Source organism: Rhamphochromis longiceps, linkage group LG7, assembly GCF_057381845.1.
Source record: "Rhamphochromis longiceps isolate RC_006_pf linkage group LG7, R_longiceps_female_GT1.1, whole genome shotgun sequence".
In the NCBI taxonomy this organism is placed as follows: Eukaryota; Metazoa; Chordata; class Actinopteri; order Cichliformes; family Cichlidae; genus Rhamphochromis; species Rhamphochromis longiceps.
This window is the reverse complement of record NC_140563.1, coordinates 24434243-24453701: the sequence shown is the minus strand read 5'-3', so window position 1 is coordinate 24453701 and position 19459 is coordinate 24434243. Positions and strand designations below refer to the sequence as shown.

Sequence of the window (19459 nt, the reverse complement as noted above, 5' to 3'; positions counted from 1 at the left end):
GGCCAGAGGATCCCAGGGACAGTGGAAGAAGAAAGTGGTGGAGACTGGACAGGCAGTTGAGTAAAAGGGGAATATGTCTTTTGTAAGCAGGCAAGCAACTTAAAGAGACAGGTAAGTGAGACAGTGAACCTGAGCTCAGTTTTCCCACAAAGCACAAGCATTGCATTTCACCAGGAAGTCACAGACAAACAAAAATTCAGGATTCATAACTGCCAAAGCAGGGGCAAAGCAAGAGGATCACAGAGCCACATTACTACCATGCATGTAGTAATGCCATCTGGCAGAATATGGAAGCACAATACTACCGCAAGCAGTTAAGGAAATGGAATACAAGCTCCAACTGGAGGCAGCATCTGTAAGGAAAAAAAAGCAACTCCAGCTGAGAAAGTAACACTTTCACAGCAATTTGCAGGAGCACTTATTAAAAGATTTGAGTGTATATTGGCCTTTTATGTAAAAACATACATACAAGCTCAAATATATACATACATTAAAAAAAAATCCTAAATAAATTCAAACTTGTGCATACAATTAATTGGGATTTAAAGTAATTAAAATTTCAAACAGTTGCTGAAATGATGCAGAGGAAGAAATGCATTGCAGTGGATTAAACTAATTATTGCTAAATTAATGACTAATTAATGACTAATGACTTTTGCTATGCTTCTCTTAAAGGACAAAGACGACGAACAGCCACAGCTGACAGCTGATCCTGGGGAGTCTCACACAGAGGAAACCCTAGAAGAGACAACAGGAAAAAAAATAGATTTAGTTTACTCCCTTAATGACAGGCCACCATGGTACCTCTGCATTTTGCTTGGCTTCCAGGTAAATCTATCTTCTGACTTGTTTAATGGATAATAATAATAATGGATTGGATTTATATAGCGCTTTTCAAGGCACCCAAAGCGCTTTACAATGCCACTATTCATTCACTCTCGCATTCACACACTGGTGGTTTAGCCCAGTGTCACAGCAGAAAACTGTATCTAACCTTGCTACTACTGCAGGAAAACATTCTGCTTTCATTTATTGAACATCTTTGATTGGCTGTAGCTCTGGAGGTAGAGCCGGTCATCTACTGATTGAAAGGTTGGTAGGGCAAGCCAGCCTGCTCAAGTCTGCGTGCCAAGGTATCCTTGGGCAATATAGTAAACCCCAAGTTGCTTTCCAATACATTCACTGTGAAAGTGTGACTGTTAGAAAGACAGCACTTAGGTGCAGAAAAAAAAGTGCTTGTGTGAATGGGCGAATAAGTGCTTTGAGTGCTCAAATAGAAAAGGGGTATATAAGAAACAGTCCATTTACTCTTATAATGAAGCCTCTTGATGTTAGATCAATGCCAAAGCAAGGAGACAAACCTACAGCTCTGTAAAAATAAAGTTGCATTGGCTAAACCAATTCTCATTTACATCTACAGCAAATGCGAGGTCAAATTAGCAGTCATTATTCATAATCCCAAATTCCACATCCTTCTCAATTTCTTTTTGAGACAATTAAAAACTTTCTATAACTCAGTAACTTAATGATCGATATTGCACCATCAGCTTCCTTTATCTGCAGTTTAGTGCTGGACAGTTAGGAAAGTGGGTTTGTCAGTGTTTTCCAGCTTTTTAATACAGAGAAAGAGAAGTGTAACTAAAGCTGAGGTAAATGTAGTTGAAATTATAACTAGAAGATTTCCATAATCCTGACAAGTTGATGGTAATGTCTTTTTTGTTGTTGCAACATTTGCGAACTAAAAAATAAACAATAATTCAAAAAATGACATTAATGTAGTTAAAGAAAATGTCTCACTTTAAAAAGGGGTGATAATTAATGTGTGTTGGCAACAGTATGTATTTACTCACAATAAGGTCTGTCAGTAACCCTAACCCTGATTCTTTAGTGACTCGTTAGCGACTTTAGTGTAAAGTCGCTAACATGTGAGTGCTTGTATGTGTGAGACGGTTCTAGACATGAGCAGAAATGAGTAAGGGGGATTTTGAGTAAAAAGGGAGGGAAAGCTAAATATGACATGTAATTTTCTTTACATTTTTAGTTAAACTATTTTAAGTCGTGTCAAAACATTTTTGGAAATGGGACTTTATTTTATTAATAACATACCAGAGTGTGGGTAAGACATGCAGCAAAGACTAGAATGTCAAGAGTTAATTTCATGGCTGATTAGCAACAGCATTTCAATCATTCAATAACATTATTTACAAGACCTGCAATATGGTTAAAATCCAAAGTGTGGTCATAAGTTAGTAGTTTAGATATTTTCAAGGTTATAATAATACCAGTTTTCTTTCAGGCTGAGTGACCTTGGTTGAACCAGCGACAAGGAAAATATGATCATGCTGTAAAAATATATTAAATTTAAGCTCCAAGGCTGGCATGTTGAAATGACCAAAATGTTGGTGACTTTATTTTCTCCTGTAGCATATTATTGATTTGTATTTATTTGAAAATAATCTGTTAGCATTTTAGCATACATATATATATATTAGGGGTGCAACGATACACAAAATTCACGGTTCGGTTCGGTTCGATACTTTGGTGTCACGGTTCGATATTTTTTCGATACAAAAAAAATGTTCATGCCTTTTTAATTTCTCATTTATTAAAATTATAAATATATATTTTAACTCAAAAGTACAGTTTTTAAATTTAACCCTAACCCTTGTGCGTGTTTTTTATTTTGACAGCGAATGCGCACCTGCGGACCACTTATGTGCACCCCTGGTTATATAGCTCGTCATATTGCAGCCACAGAAATTCTTTTGTCCATGAAACCATAAAGCTGCACTTTCTTTTTGCCTTATAGTCTGATTTGTCATAACTTCTCCGTTTTGTGGTAAGCTTTTCTTTGGCTGTCACTTCTTCACCCTGACCTGTCTTATTTGGCTCAGCAGAACTAAAATATATATCTGTCTGTGAAGGTTCTCAGTCATCCAGGTCATCGTAGTCAAATATATATCCTGCTGCTTTTACACACGCACTCACATAAGCTCAGCGATTCTCTGCGCGATCAACCTCTCACATGTTTAAGCTTGCTGCGTGAGATTTCACTTGTCATGTTTGCATAGTAAGCTAACAATTAATAAGACGATGTCAGAAGAATTGGTGCACAAATTATCATCACTCACAGATCAGTGCTGTCGCTCTCTATACACAGTTTGCGCGATTGCAAAGTGAAAGCAAAAAAACAAGCGCAAATTCAAACGCGATTGCAATATGTCACATATTGACAGCGGCTCACCGATGCCAATGACATAATTACCCAGCTACATTTCTGAAAGAATGCAAAAGCATTGACATATATTTTTCCTTCCTACAATAGCCCGACGGGCAGGGCAGAGATAGATTTTGGTAGCCCGACTGAAAAAAATCGCTAGCCCCGGGACGTCGGGCTAGCGATATTGCGAGCCCTGTATCTGATTGAGGAATCACTCATCTTTGAAAAGAGAGTTTATTACAGAGAAATGTCTCTTTCCAAAATAAAAGCTATACTATCCGCTTCTTCTGGGCTATATTCTCAGCAGCATATTAAACATATAAGGAGAATCATGTGCTAACAGCTGTCTAAATGACTCGGCTAAAGTTAGTAGCATGCTTGCTTGTTTTTTTTCTGCTTCCACTTGTCTTTGCACTAGGATGATGTCGGCGTAAATGTGCAGTCATATTCGTCGTGTTCCCACTAGTGCTTTCAGGTTAATCTCGTTGAAATGACCTTAACGCCACAACATGGCAAATCTCCGTTAACGAGCTACCACCGATCGCCCCGTGCATGGGGCTAGACGGCCAACACGTTAACGAGCTAACACACTAGTTCCCACCCATGTAATTGAGCATTGCATGGCACATCCAACATACTGTTTTACTTTAGTCCATGACTCGCTTACCTTCAGGGTCATACGTCACATGAAAACCAAAATAATTCCAAACGCCAGATCTGAATGAGGGTGGGGGAGGTCCATGTTGCAAGGAGAGCTTAACTTCTGTCTCGCTAGCTTGCCCTGCGCTCTTCCTTCTGACGATGCTGTCTGTGTTGAGCGCTCAGTGAATCTACGTTCGACTACTCCGCCTAGGCTGCACTGTCGAGCCTTGGCGGAGTAGTCGAACGCAGATTCACTGAGCACTCAACACAGACAGCATCGTCAGAAGGAAAGTTGATAAAATAAATAACAAATGTTGTATTGTTCGATACATATGCGTACCGAACCGAAAGCACTGTATCGAACGGTTCAATATCGATACGAATATCGTTGCACCCCTAATATATATATATATATATATATATATATATATATATATATATATATATATATATATATATATATATATATATATATATATATATGACCACTCACTCAAATCTTTTAATAAGTGATGCTGAAGGTTCTATTGTGTCTTTTAACTTGACATGGCAAAAGGCCATTTATGTTACTGATTAGGATTGACCACAAAATATGAATGTTGGGCAAAATGTAAAATCTTTTAGGTTTATACATCTGGAAAGAGTAACTTCTACCAGCCTATCTCATTCCACAAGGAATCCTCACTGCCATGGAACTGATATCTCCCTGATTGTTGCAGGTTTGGAAAATGATTAAAACAAACAATGCCCGTGTTTTCCACCCCTGTGTGAAGTATAGTAAAGCCTTGAATGTCAGCTGCAAAGACATAAAAGGATATGACATTTTTGCTAATACTTGTGGCATTACCTTCTTTTGTCAGCATTGGTGAAACACCAAGGATACCCGCTCCATTGCCCATATTATTTATTTATTTATTTTTTTTACAAATCACTTAACATTTTCTGGACGACATTGTAGGTTGTGTTGATAGGAGAATTAGCTCTGACCACACCGATGGTGTTGTCAATGACATATAATGTGTTTTGTACTTGGCTGCAAGCAGCCTTAGTGAGTCCAGATATATGTCTGTGCATCACTCAAATTAGATTAAAGTGTGAGACATCTGAGACTGAACATATCCTGCCAGCCAGGCCGTTGTGTTTTGATGTAGCAGATACAAGATTGTTATTATTCTAGCTGACCACACTAGTTCTGAGTTACAAGAAATAGCCTTTGTCATAATGATTTAAAGCAAAGAAACACTGATATAGGGAAACTCTTATTGCTTACTGAGTAGAGAACATCAGATAAACTGGTATTACTGTTTTAGATTTAGACATTTCCTCAATTACACTTGGCATTTGATCTGTACGCAGATATTTTGAGATAATGACATCCAGTACAGTCTGGTATGAAATTAATTCTCATCTATGTCATTGCACATTGTGACTGTTTTTCAATAAAAAACAACAACACAGCAAGCATTAAAGTCAAATAAAAAGGAGTTTTATGAAGATAAAAACATAAATTAATCTGTATAAAAAGAAAATATGTTTAATCCTTTAAAATCTCTCTATTATTCCACTTTCTGCAGCATTACATTCTTGCTTTCGGTGGCATCATTGCAGTTCCACTGATCTTGGCTGAACCGCTCTGTATAAAGGACAACAACATTGCTAAAAGTCAGCTGATCTCCACCATATTCTTTGTGTCAGGATTGTGTACGCTGCTGCAGACGACTGTTGGAAACAGGTAACACCCTTTTATGATTTCAGTGAACCAAAGCAGACGAAGACACAAGAGTTCACACAAGAATTTCCACTTGTGTAATATCTTTTGGCACTAGCTTCGCAGTGCGCAAACTGAGACAATGCCCCACCTAAGAATGAGTGAGCGTTTTATTTGTTTGGCACACCTGATATTGGGGAAGCATTTCTTTGTTCAGTGAGGATTTTTGAGGATTAATATAAGTCTTCCTAAAACACATCCACAAAGGATCTAAAGTAACAGCCCAGCTCCTGTAGTGGTTCATGTGAACTTAAACTGTGGGTTAGTTTATTGTGGGAATCTCTAGAACAGCCGTCCCCAACCCCCGGGCCTTGGACCGGTACCGGTCCGTGAGTCGTTTGGTACCGGGCCGCGAGAGTTGAGGCTCAGGCGTGAAATGTATAGTTTTCAGGGTTTTTATCGGTTTTCAGCGTTATTTTGGTATTGTTTTTATCGTTTACTCTTGTGCAATACTTTTGTAAATAGTCAACGGTGCAATAGACTCAATACTTGAAATGTGCAATTCACTTGTATTTTTATTTTTATTCCTATTTATTCTATTTATCCCCTTTGTATATTTTATTTATATTGTCTCTGTATTTATATATATATGTGTGTGTGTATAACTCTGTAACTTCTGTCGGTGCTGTGCTTTTTTGGAAATCGAATTTCCCAGAGGAACCCACCCGAGGGATTAATAAAGTTCTATCTTATCTTAACTTATCTTATCTTATCTTATCTTATCTTATCTTACTCGGTTTTCCTGGGTCTTTTCACGTGTGTTATGAATAAATTTTCTTTTTTTCGGTACCAGTACTAGTTTTATTTTGTTGTATTTATCCGCGACACCTTAAAGGCCGGTCCATGAAAATATTGTCGGGCATAAACCGGTCCGTGGCGCAAAAAAGGTTGGGGACCGCTGCTCTAGAACATCTCATGTCAGTAGTAATTAATTGCCTAGCTAGGACACTTTCTGAAAGAGAACAACTTCACTTTTCAACACTTTGACATATCACTTTTTATTATGGTTATTATGATTCACAAACAAGAATAAAAACAGCAAATGATAGTTACATGTTTTGTTATTTTGCTGTTAGATATAAAAGTTACAATACCTTGCAAAGGCCAGGGGTTTGTTTTCTTCCAAGAACTCCACTGATTGGATTCCGATTTCTTTCTGAGTTTATTATAAGAGCCAGTTTTCTCATGCACATTCTTTTTCTTTAAGAATGTGGCGGTATGTGTCCTACATGTAGCATTCTCAAATCTTTTAGCGGCATCCTCAGTAGCAGAGTAGTTACTTAGTTAACAGATAATGATAGCTGATATGAAATTTATATCCAACAGGAAGAGTCTGTTAAATAAATAGCAGCATTGCCATTGGTAGAGCAATCAAATAAAACTGCTTGGGTGAAAAGGAGGATGTTTTTCATAGTGATGTGTCGGTCGTGAACGAAATGGCTCTAACAGCCGACTCTTTGAAGTGAATGACGCTGTCACTACCCGATCCTTACCAGAAACCCGATCGGTACCCCGCATGCGCGAAAGGTGTCTACTTCCGGTCGAAGCATTTTACGATAGTTACAGGTCAGAGTATCTGTTAAGATGTTAATAATAACAAGTATCTTTTAATGTCACGGTTCTGGGTCCGTTGGACCCAGTATTTTGAGTTTATTATGTTTTGGTTCACTTTTGCATCATGGATTATTCTTTGTTTCTCTGGTACTTTGTGTTTCAGTTATCTTGGTGTTTTGGATTGTTTCTCATTCTCTTGTTGTGATGTTTATTATTAGTATTATTATTATTATTATTATTATTATTATTAGAGTTTCATGTTTCTATTATCCATGTTTTAGGAATGGTGGTTTCATGTATAGTACAGTTCCATGTTTCATTTTCTGTCTCTGTGTTGAGTCCATGTCTCTGAGTTGTGATTCATGTTTCCTGTTTTATTGTGAAAGTCTTTGTCTTATGTTAGTGTGTGCAGCTTTGTTCCCCATGTCTCGTTAGCCCTGATCTCTTCCAGCTGTGTCTCCCTTCTGTGGCCCATTTCCTCATTACTACCCTGTGTATTCCACCCTGCCTCATCTGTGTATCTACCATGTCTCACCCGTGTGTTCTCCCTGCTGTCCATCATCATTCTTCTCTGCTCATTCTCATTCAGGTTTGTGCTTTGTAGTTTTAGTTGTTTCCCAGTTTAGTTCAGTTCTCCGTGTTGCCGTTTGCCTCTCCTTTTGTGTTCAATAAATCACCTTTTACACCTTCACGACTGCCTGCGTGTGGATCCTCCTTTTCCTCCTCCACACGGCTCTTCTCACTTGCCGTGACATTTAAAATGTTTCCGATAATGAAACATTTAATATAATGTAGACAAAAACAAAAAAATAAAAAGATAGTGACAGATCGGGACTCCTAATCCTTACTGCGCATGTGCAAAGTCGGACCATACAAATCGGGTCTACCCAATCCGTACCGCGCATGTGCAGGGGTTTTCTTCTTCTTCTGTTCGTTTAATGGCAGTGTACTCCCAGTGTACGAGGATACCGCCACCTGCTGACTGAGCGAATGAACCCTATTGTAAACTGAATTAGCGTCATTACAAACGTGTGTTAAATTTGATTTAGTGATAATCGAGTGTGTTTATGCTTGTCTGTGTGGAGAGGATTGTTGCAAAAGTGATGATAATGTCCGCTATCACTGTCAATTGCCAGTAAACACTTCATCTGGTTTCTGAATCTTCACGTGACATATTATAAAGTCTGTATTATTAACTCTGTCATTAGGCACCATTCTTCTTATTTTACGGCGCTGTTGTTCAATCGGGGAACACTCTCTGTTGAGGAGAAAAGCAAAAATTTGTTGCGGATACGGGTTATCCATTGTTTAACTGTCCCGGTAGTCGAAAAGGAGGCAGAGCTGTTGAGAAATGCTAGGAGCTAACTGGGTGCTAACTGTATCATTCAAATATATTGAATGTCGCAATGTTGGCAAAGAGAGGAAGTGACGTAAGATTTGCACATGCGGGGTACAGATCGGGTTTCCGGTACGGATCGGGTAGTGACAGACGCAAGCCGGATCTTTATTGGGAGCCGTGGGTTGTTTTTTTTTCTTTCTCTCACCCTTTCTCTCGCACTTTTTTCCGCTTCACTCAGCACGCGAGTCTTGTGCTTTGTGCTGGGAAGAGGGGGGAGGGGCGGTAGTTACACTCACAGAACAGAGCCCGAGGGAAAGAGAGAGAAAGAGAGCCAGAAACACATTAGAAAGGTGTAGTGATCACCCACAACTATTTTCAGTTGCAGATGATAAAGGATTCAGAAAGTTTATTCATGCAGGCCCATATGACAGAGAATGTGCATCTTCTTTTGTTTTCATATTTTTTCATAATTATATTTAATTGTGTGTTTGCAGTGATTTGTGTTGTTTCACTTTAAATTTGTTTAAAAGGAAAATGATGAAAATTTAAATAGTTAAAAGTTGAAATGTGAATAGTTGGTTTTTGTATTATATGATTTATTTATTACATTTTATGTGGAGTGTATAAAAAAAACCCTGAAGCACATACAATTCACAACAGAAGTGCTCCAGGATGCTAGGGGCAGTGTTGAGCTTTTGTTACCTAGTGGCTACACAAGCCAGGAAGTACCAACGACTTGGTGTGTGGTAGTAACAGGTAAACATTTTTTAAAATTATTTGAATATATATGAATGCCTGTGTATAAATACACAAACAATACACATGCTTTCAATTGTGTAATTTAAGTGATCTAGGTAGCTTTGGAAATTCAGTTAACGCTAGAAGTGTGTTTTGGAGTTTGTATGTGCTTTGTCTCTAGGGGCCACCATATATATATTTATATATATTTATATATATATATATATATATATTATATATATATATATATATATATATATATATATATATATATATATATATATATATATATATATATATATATAACTACAGGGTTTTTTTTACATTAGTAATTCCTTTTGTGCATAATTTTATATAGTTGTTAATAATAAATAAATTAAAGCAACAAAACAACCTGAAGAGCCGGTTGGGAGCCGAAAGAGCCGGCTCTTTTTAGTGAGCCGAGCCGAAAGAGCCGGTTCTCTAAAAAGACCCGGAAATCCCATCACTAATTTTTCAGTTTAAGTTTCAATTTTATTTCTATAGCAGATTTAAAAGACCAAGGTACATCAAAGTGCTTCACACAAGAGCCGCATTTGCGGGGTTACAGCAATAGAGTGACGAAGAAAATACAGTTATCATTACGGAAAAGTTTCAGATAAGTGGTATGGCACAAACGCAAACTGAGTAAAAATTTTAAATCAAATTTGTTTCAAAGGCTAGCTTAAACAAGTGGGTTTTTAAACGTGATTCGAAGGATTGAATGGATTCCAACGCATTGACAGTTTTTATTATCGGGCTACAGAAAACTTAAAATGAGCTTTGCATATTAGCAAGATGGCGGCGCGCACGGGTGCAGCGGCTCTTAGCTCTCCAGTTTGGTGCTAATTTTTACTTTTAATGTGGATATTTTTGAATGTTTGCAACACCACCATCTCTTACAGTCGCCAGAACCTAATTGACCTAGGTTTTAAATATAGTTTGTCTGTTTCTGGCGACTATCAGCGAACACACAACATCCTGGTGGCGATAGCGAGACCGCCAGGGTCACCGTGGATGGTCTGCCCAGCAAGCGTAGAAGGCGACGGGGGAAAGAAAGCAGAAGAGGGGATGCCAGTCGGGCTCAGATGCTAGGCTACGCAAACATTCACACCGGCCAGCACTTCCGAGCCTTTTCCTATCGAACGCCAGATCCATCACCCACAAACTGGACGAATTGGAGCTACAGATAGCCAACACAAGCTTTGCACGTAACTGCAGCATTATTCTTATTACGGAAACGTGGCTTCACCCGCTGATTCCCGACGCTGCAGTCGAGTTAGCAGGCCCCACGCTACACCGGCATGACAGAAACAGCAACTCAGGTAAAAGCAGAGGAGGGGGGCTATGTGTTTACGTGCATAACGAGTGGTGTTGTAACAGCAGGATCATTCACACACACTGTTCTCCTGATTTGGAGGTTCTGGCAGTCTTGTGCAGACCTTTTTACATCCCGAGGGAGTTTACAGTAGTTATTGTGATAGCTGTTTATATACCGCCGGATGCTAACGTTAGCACGGCTCTCAGCCTCTTGCTCAACACCATAAACAAACAAAGCGACTTTAACAAAGCGTGCCTAAAGACTGTGCTTCCTAAATTTGTCCAGTTTGTGAACTTTGCTACGAGAGGAGAACACACTTTGGACCATGTCTATTCAAACATCAGGCATGCTTTCAGAGCGACACCCCTCCCCCACCTGGCTGGATCTGACTACCTCTGCATGTCCCTCACCCCCACCTACACCCCCCTGCTGAGAAAAACAAAGCCCCAGACAAAGACAATAAAAACCTGGCCTGAAGGAGCCCTTTCTCAACTGCAGGACTGCTTCTCAACAACTGTATGGGATTTATTCTCCAGCCACAACCTCCAGGAGTACACGGACACTGTACTCTCGTACATCAGGAACTGTGTTGACAATGTCACCGTCAACAAAAGGGTCAGGGTGTTTCCAAATCAAAAACCCTGGATGAATAGCGAAGTGCAATCCCTCCTAAAAAGCTGCAACACTGCCTTCAAGTCAGGGGACAGGGCTGCGTATAGGGCGGCCAGGGCAGACCTGAGTAGAGGCATCAGGAAAGCTAAGGCTGTCTATAGGAGGAGGATTGAAGATCACTTTGCTGACAACGACCCCAGAAAAATGTGGCAAGGGATCAATCACATTACCAACTGCAGAAGCAATAACCAGGCAACATCTAGGACTGATGCCTCACTGGCTGAGGATCTAAACCGTTTCTTCGCCCGCTTTGAGACGACCAGGCCCTCAGCTGCCACACCACTTCCACCCGCCCCCAGCACTGGCACACTAACACTTAGGGAGCATCAAGTGAGGTGTGTTCTAAGGTCAGTGAATCCCAGGAAGGCGGCAGGTCCTGATGGAATACATGGAAAGGTTCTCAGAGCATGTGCTGACGAACTGACCGGAGTCTTCACTAAAATCTTCAACCTTTCCTTGTCATCAAACACCGTCCCACCCTGCCTCAAAACCTCCACCATCATCCCCATCGGCAAGAAGACAGCTGTGGCCAGCCCAAATGACTACAGGCCTGTTGCACTTACGCCTGTAGTGATGAAGTGTTTTGAGAGACTGGTCTGTCAGCACATCAGGGCCGGTCTGCCTCCCACTCTGGACCCCCACCAATTTGCCTACAGGACAAATCGAACCACCGAGGACGCTATCACCATAGCGCTCCACACTGCGCTGAGTCACCTGGAGCACCGAGGAAGCTATGTGAGAATGCTCTTTCTGGACTTCAGCTCAGCATTCAATCATATCATCCCGGAGATCCTGGTCCAGAAACTGTCTCACCTGGGACTCTCCACCCCCATCTGCCTCTGGATCAAGGACTTCCTGACAAATAGACCACAGTCTGTCAGACTCGGCCCCCACCGGTCCAGCACCATCACACTCAGCACCGGGTCTCCACAAGGATGTGTTTTGAGTCCCCTCCTGTTTACGCTCTACACATCCGACTGCTCCCCTACCCATCTCTCAAACACCATCATAAAGTTCGCGGATGACACCACAGTGGTTGGACTCATCTCAAGGGGGGATGAGTCGGACTACAGAGATGAGGTCAACAGACTGAGTGAGTGGTGTTCAGTTAACAACCTCCAACTGAACACAACGAAAACTAAAGAACTTATCTTGGACTTCAGGAAGGGCAGAGCAGACCCGGCCCCACTTTACATTCACGGGAACTGTGTGGAGAGGGTACACTCCATGAGGTTTCTGGGCGTGCAGATCTCTGATGACCTCTCCTGGACTGCAAATACCACGGCGGTGGTTAAAAAGGCCCAGCAGCGTCTCCACTATCTGAGAGTCCTCAGGAGGAACAACCTGGAGGAGAGGCTGCTGGTGACATTTTACAGAGCCACCATAGAGAGCATCCTAACGTACGGCATAACAACATGGTATGCAGGGTGCTCAGCTGCGGACAGGAAAGTACTGCAGAGGGTCATCAACACAGCCCAGAAGATCACTGGCTGCTCTCTGCCCAGCCTGGAGGTCACTGCAAACTCTCGGTACCTCAGCAGAGCTGGCAACATCATCAAGGACTACTCTCACCCCAGCAACCAACTGTTTGAACTATTACCGTCAGGCCGACGGTACAGGTCACATAAAACCAGGACAAACAGATTCAGGGATAGCTTCTTTCCCAGAGCTATCACCGTAGTAAATAAGCACAAAAACAATTGAACCTATTCCATACCGTCACTGTCATTATATTATGCTGCTATTCATACTGTCATTATATTAATGATGCTATCCTGTATATATTGTACATACTATTGTTTGAGTACTTATGATTGTTTTTTTTGTACTTTTTATATTTTACATTTATATTTATTATTGAAACTTGCACCAAGGGAGTGGCACTCCAATTTCGTTGTACTCTGTACAATGACAATAAAGGCTATTCTATTCTATTCTATTCAGGTTACTGCCAGGACTTGCTGGGAAGTCCTACCAAGGAGGGGTTAACATTAATATCGCACTACAGCCAAATCCTTTGTTTAAAGAATGAACACTATGGGTGTATTTTATTTAGTTTGAAATTTTTTCTCTGGATGTTTGAATTAGTTTTAAACACAAACTGCATTCTCACTCTTCATTATGAGCATATGGCACGGGGAAAATAGGTACATAACTATGACACGAGTGTAGTCTAAACTAAGAGGAAAGAAATAACATTTGATTTCGTTCCCAAAAAATACATTACAGGACTCTGTAATAACAAAGCTTGACTACCCTTTGGCAGATTACAGTATAATAAAACCAATGGATTGTACACTATACTATACATTTGCAGATAGGTTTTACAAGCACTAACTGATTTGTAAAATGCTGTAAATTAAATTAAATCAGAAAAACACTGTCATATCATAGATAGACTAGAAAATAAACAAACGATTGATCGATACAGGTTGTCGTAAGCTCTATGCAGACAGGTACACATACCACCAAGTCAGATAATGATTGATGGGCTAAGGGAGGAAGACAGGATGAATTGAATGTCACATATTTTGACAAACTTGAAATATCAGGAAAGGGATTCCATTTGTGATAATCAACTGCCAATTCCTAAAGTGTCTAAATGAAGAATGAACCATGGTTCCTCCTCAGCTATAAATAATAAGTCCGCCTAATATGTGCAGCAATTTATTTTGACAGTTAAATGATTATGTGTGGAGAAAAACATCAGCATGATTATTGTCCATTTGCCACTTAAGGTTAAAGTTAACTTTTAGGCCAATCTTATGGATTGTTATTTCATGAGATTGATCTATATACGTATATACCTGTGTGAGAGAGTAAAATCAGTGTAGTTATTTTGAAAAATAAAAATTATCTTCAGGTTTGCTTTGAGTATACAAAGTCAAGCGTAATCAGAAGAGACTTTACATCATTTGGTCAAGTGACCTTTGACCTTTAACTTTAAAATTATTGACTTGCAGGTTACCAATCCTCCAGGGTGGCACATTCAGTTTCATCACACCAACCCTGGCAATTCTTGCATTACCCAAGTGGCAGTGTCCTGTGCCAAATGCACCTGTGAAACCATTGGTGCAGTTTCATAATGGCACCAGTCCGCTACAAATGGAAAATTCAGATGAGGTCTGGATGACAAGAATGCGTGAGGTATGTTCACTTGTGTGGTTAAAAAAACAAAACAAGGTGTGTGTGTGGGGGGGGGGGGGTATAAATAAGCAAAGAAGTGAAAAATATGTTGTCAAGACTTAACATTTAAATGTGAAGTTGAATTCATTTTAAGTCCCTCGACAAACAGGAAAAAGGACAGTGTGAAGAACCCAACGAGAGAAAAGCTACATTAAGATAAGATAAGACTTTATTGATCCCACAATGGGGAAATTTCTGCGTCACCTCAGCTCGGGTACAGATATCAGAAGGAAATACAAAAATACAAATAAGTACAATCAATGAAGATAGATAGATAGATAGATAGATAGATAGATAGATATTTCTCATCAGAGGCTGCACAGTACATACTATTTAGAAACTGTGGCTAGCTGTCAATGTGAAGTTCTTTGTTAGCATGTGCTCAAATTACACAACTGCTTGAATTCTGCTATTTTTAAATCGCTAATAGACAGTCTGTTTCAATTTTATCTGTCCTAAATTTCAGATTTTGGGTCAAACCAGTGAAAATGTCAGACTTTTAACTTGAACAGTTTTTAGAGTTTCATGTTCTAAAACTGAGTTCTGCAAAAGGCCTAAAACTTAATTTTGAAAGGTTAAAGTCAAACGAAAGCATTATAATGGCAAAAGATGCACAGCATTTAATTTTAGATATGAAACCTTTATGTTGGCATAGGGAATGACATTACGTCCTTATTGTCTTATCTTCCACAGATCCAGGGAGCCATTCTGGTATCCTCTCTCCTTCAGCTCACACTAGGCTTATCTGGGCTGGTGGGCCTTGTGCTAAGATATATTGGTCCTCTGGCTATCGCTCCCACCATCAATCTCATTGGTCTGTCACTGTTTACTGAGGCTGGAAAGAAGTCTGGAGGCCACTGGGGAATAGCTGCTCTGTGAGTTAAAATCCTGATTAGCTTTATGTTGGAAAATATGTTGAAAGAAGTCTCTAAGCTCATCAGAAGTGTCTACCAGTCCTAATTCTGTCTTTATTATATCAAAGCATATAATTCTAACTGGACAGGAAACCCATATTCACACGTTGCTTTACTTGCCACTTGCCTCTATGGTTGCTGTCAAAAGACATAGACTCACCGTGGACCTGAATGTTTTGGTAATACTGAGCTTTCCATAATTCCTCTGAAGTGAATGCTTGCAAAGAAAGGTTTTATGTTCAAATTAGACAGAAATTAAGTTGACCATAGTTAACACAAGTATTGTTGGAGGAGTGAGGCTCAGGCATTCAACCCCAAATAAAACTATACCAGCTGTTAAGCACAGAGCTATAACAACGTACTGCAGTGTACCAGTGGAAATGGTACAAAACACAGTGGACTTAATAATTACAGTGGCAGACTACTTCAGAGTTCTTCATTATAGCTCGAAAGCATCAGTTGTAACTTAGATACAATTGGGTATTACAACAGGGCAATGACCCCAAGCACACATGGGCTGGTGTAATGAACTGGTTGTGAAATGGATAAACCAGGGCAATGGTAAGCTTTTGCAACACCTTTCTCAAAGTCTTAACCTTAAACTACAAAAATGTGAACAATGCTTGAAAGTCAGGCAAGAGCTACCAAAACCATCTGTGGAATATGCAACTTGCTAAAGGACATTTGATCAAATATTAGATGTAAGACAGATTTAAATGCATCACACATTTATATTTGAGCACTTTTTGTACATACGGTTCATAACTGTAAGTTTATAAGTTTCTTAAGTGTGCTTTCAGGAGTGTAGCTTGCAAATATCTGTTGCTGCCATCGGGCTGTCTCTCATTCCTTGCAATTCCATTAAATGTGCCAAGGGAGCGTTAGCTCACCTCTGAGTGGGGGGCCTCCACATGTTAGCCTATCTACATGATTGGTGGGTCAGAGTACGTGCAGAGATGCAGCTGGCTCTGTCTGTGTTAAACATCCAAGCTCTGGGTTTCTCTGTGAAATTTCAGAGGAGCTTCCTAACCTCAAACCTGCAGAACATTTTCCTCAGGCTGGAAATATCTTTGATTTTTCCTTTTTTTGTTTGCCAGTGGCTACATTTGATTGTGACACATTTCAAAATGATCTTAAAGATGGTATCTGTCATTGTCATAGTGCCACTCACACTGTTAAAAATGATGTTACAGTTCTGTACTCTTTCTCACTGTGGGCATTGTATCACCTTTAGTTGAGGGTGACAATAACCACACCTTCTATGCTAGCTCTCTGCCCCTGAAGGGAGTCCAGGATGCTGCACCAGTGCTCTCAGACTCGGAGGATGTCACTTTCCAAGGTGGTATGCACAGATGTCTCTGTGCAATGGTGCATCGATGAGAAGAGTCTGAAATGCAGTGCAGCATGAGCCACATACCAGTGCTTACCAGCACTCAAGCATTTTCTGTCTCTTAAGAGCCACCCATGTTACAGGCCATCTGAGGCTCTTCTCTCTGGAAGCACTCTTTGTAGAAGCTCAGGTATGGGATATATTTGGCCAGGCGGAAGTAGATCTTATTGCCTCCAGGGCGAACACTCTCTCCTTCTGTTCTATGCCATACCTGGCAAAGAACAAATACCCGCTCTACCTATGAGAGCAAGTCACCTACTAATCATGAGGTTGGTGGTTCGATCCCTGCCTGCTCCTTGGGCAAGATACTAACCCCAAGTTGCTCTCCGATGCAATGTGTGAATGTTAGATAGAAAGCTCTTGTGTAGAAGAAGCATACAAAAAGAATTCTTTTATGAACGGGTATGAATCGGTGAATGAGTCAGTGTATAGTGCTTTGAGTACTCAGAGCAAAGTAGAAAAGCACAACATAAGAACCAGTCCATGGGAAGACGTGCTCTTAAATGCATATCCGCCAGTAGAAATGATACTTCCAGTTCTAGAAAGCACTTTTATAGTTGGGCGCTGTTTTGATTTGAGGTCCTCTCTCTCCTCCGAGCTGATCATTCTGAAGCCAGTCTCCTCCTCTTTGGTAACTCCCATGACCCCTGTGTACTTATATCCATCTTTTCTGTGTGCCAATAAAGGCTGTGAAACTATTTGATTACCTTTTCCATTGGCTCTGCTTTCTGGTTCACCCTTGGTATTTAATCACACAAATGATGCAAACCTACAAATAAAACAACAAGAAGCCAAAAGAGCCTGACAAACATGAATGCGGACATTTTGAAATGGACACTGAGAGAAATCAAAACACCAAACCAAAATCCTAAAATAGAAATAAAAATAAAATCTTCAAATACTAGAACCACCATGAACATCGACCATTAACCAAGACTGAAATATGGGGTCAAATTCAAAAACCACAATCAGTCTCAAGCATCATGACATTAATTCTATATTGACAAATTTACCCTCATTTATTTTTAAAACATAAATGCCTACTGTGTTAATCCACATCTCCAGCTAAGAATTGTGCCCTGTCTAGTGCTACCCTGTGAAATCTGTCTTCATTTAACATTTCTATCTTGAGATAATGCAGACTAATCCTGTTATATAGAGAGATATTTGTGGGTTTTAAAAGGTTGAGCACATCCACCTCCTGGTGCCATATATGGATAGTAATCAGTCATATCCTTCATAACTTCAGCAGTCTCTCTCTGGCCCTCATCCATCAATAGAAGTGTCAGTCCATATCCTGCAGCTTGTAGAAGCAGACATGGACAGCTTATTTGTAAATCACCTCTTTACTTCTATCTGACCAGTATTCATGCACAGTATGACATCTTTCATCACATTTAAAGTGTTACAAAAACATATTATTTTCAGGTGTCAAGTACCAGCCATGCCTGTTGTGTAAAGTGGCATGTTTTCACTTGCCCTGACCTCCCTGTAACAGTGAACCATGCCCTGCTAAAAAGAAATTCCACAAATAGCTGGAAGCAAGGGCCAAGCCTTTGGGGAAATTACTATGATTAACACATTTTATCCCATTTTCTTTTTTCCTATAGCACAGTGGGTCTGATTCTACTGTTCTCCCAATATCTCAGCAACGTTGATGTTCCAATGGTTTCTTACAAGAATAAAAAATGGATGGTGTTCCAGTATCCACTCTTCAAGCTGTTCTCTGTGAGTTGTCAAAATTTCCAAGTCTAATATGTTTCACTTGCTTTCCGTTGTGATAAAAAAGATCAAATTAAATGATGGGACCCCAAAAAAACAGTTTCGACCATCCTAACCTTGCTTCATAAAAAATTTAATGAAAAATAAGTTGTGAAATCATGTGGAGTCAAGTCAAAGTCTGCCAGTCAAGTTAGACTTGAAAAAACTAAATGTTGTCTATTTGTATAATAGACAACATTTGTATACTGAAAACAAGTTTACAATTTGACTTTTTGTTAAACACTAGTATGTTGAATCTGCCTTTTAACTCTGTGTAGGGATGATGTTGCCTCTACTTTTAAACATTATTATGGCAGTCTATAGTGCTGATAACATTACACTGGGAAAAAAATCTTTTGAAAAAATCGTTTTGAAAATAGAAAGAAAAAATAATATAATTTATTTTTAAGCTGTTGTTCTTTCCTCTTTCATGTTCATACAATGGGATACCTTGAAAGTGTCTGTGCTCGGCTGAAACACAATCCTTTTGTGGCTCCCAAGAAGACAACAAGCATCAAAACTTGGCGTGCTTTCAATAAACATTTTTCTAGAATGAGATCTGTTTCATATCAGCAGCTACATCTCTGCTGCAGATAAAAGAAAATTAAAAAAAGTTTTGATGACAGCATCATCCATGGCTTTCTTTTTAAGCTACTAAAAAAATAGAGATTTAAAAGAATGGCAAAAGATCAAATGGTGGGTAGAAATATTTCCAGAAAAGTCTGAAAACACCAACAACATCTAAATGCCTGTTGATATTAGAGTAAACAATGCTTAACTGCTCTAGCTATTCATCAGTATTCATTATCATAAAATATGGTATTTTTCTTTCTATCTAAGAAAAGATTGTGTACACATAATGTGTACCCACACATAATGTGTACCCACAAACAAAAGTACACACAATCTTCTGTCAAGTCATATTCTTTTTTAGGC

The 19459-nt window shown here is 39.7% G+C and overlaps 1 protein-coding gene across 1 annotated transcript in view; it reads left to right on the top strand.

Annotated features, from left to right (window-relative positions):
- The window catches only part of LOC146665355 (solute carrier family 23 member 2), a 70561-nt gene that overhangs the window by 19874 nt on the left and 31228 nt on the right, over positions 1–19459 (top strand). The window contains exons 2-6 of the mRNA XM_085412968.1: positions 676–828; positions 5437–5594; positions 14236–14419; positions 15152–15333; positions 18373–18490. Of these exons, the coding sequence (XP_085269094.1) occupies positions 676–828; positions 5437–5594; positions 14236–14419; positions 15152–15333; positions 18373–18490 (795 nt within the window). The remainder of the gene's footprint in view (positions 1–675; positions 829–5436; positions 5595–14235; positions 14420–15151; positions 15334–18372; positions 18491–19459) is intronic.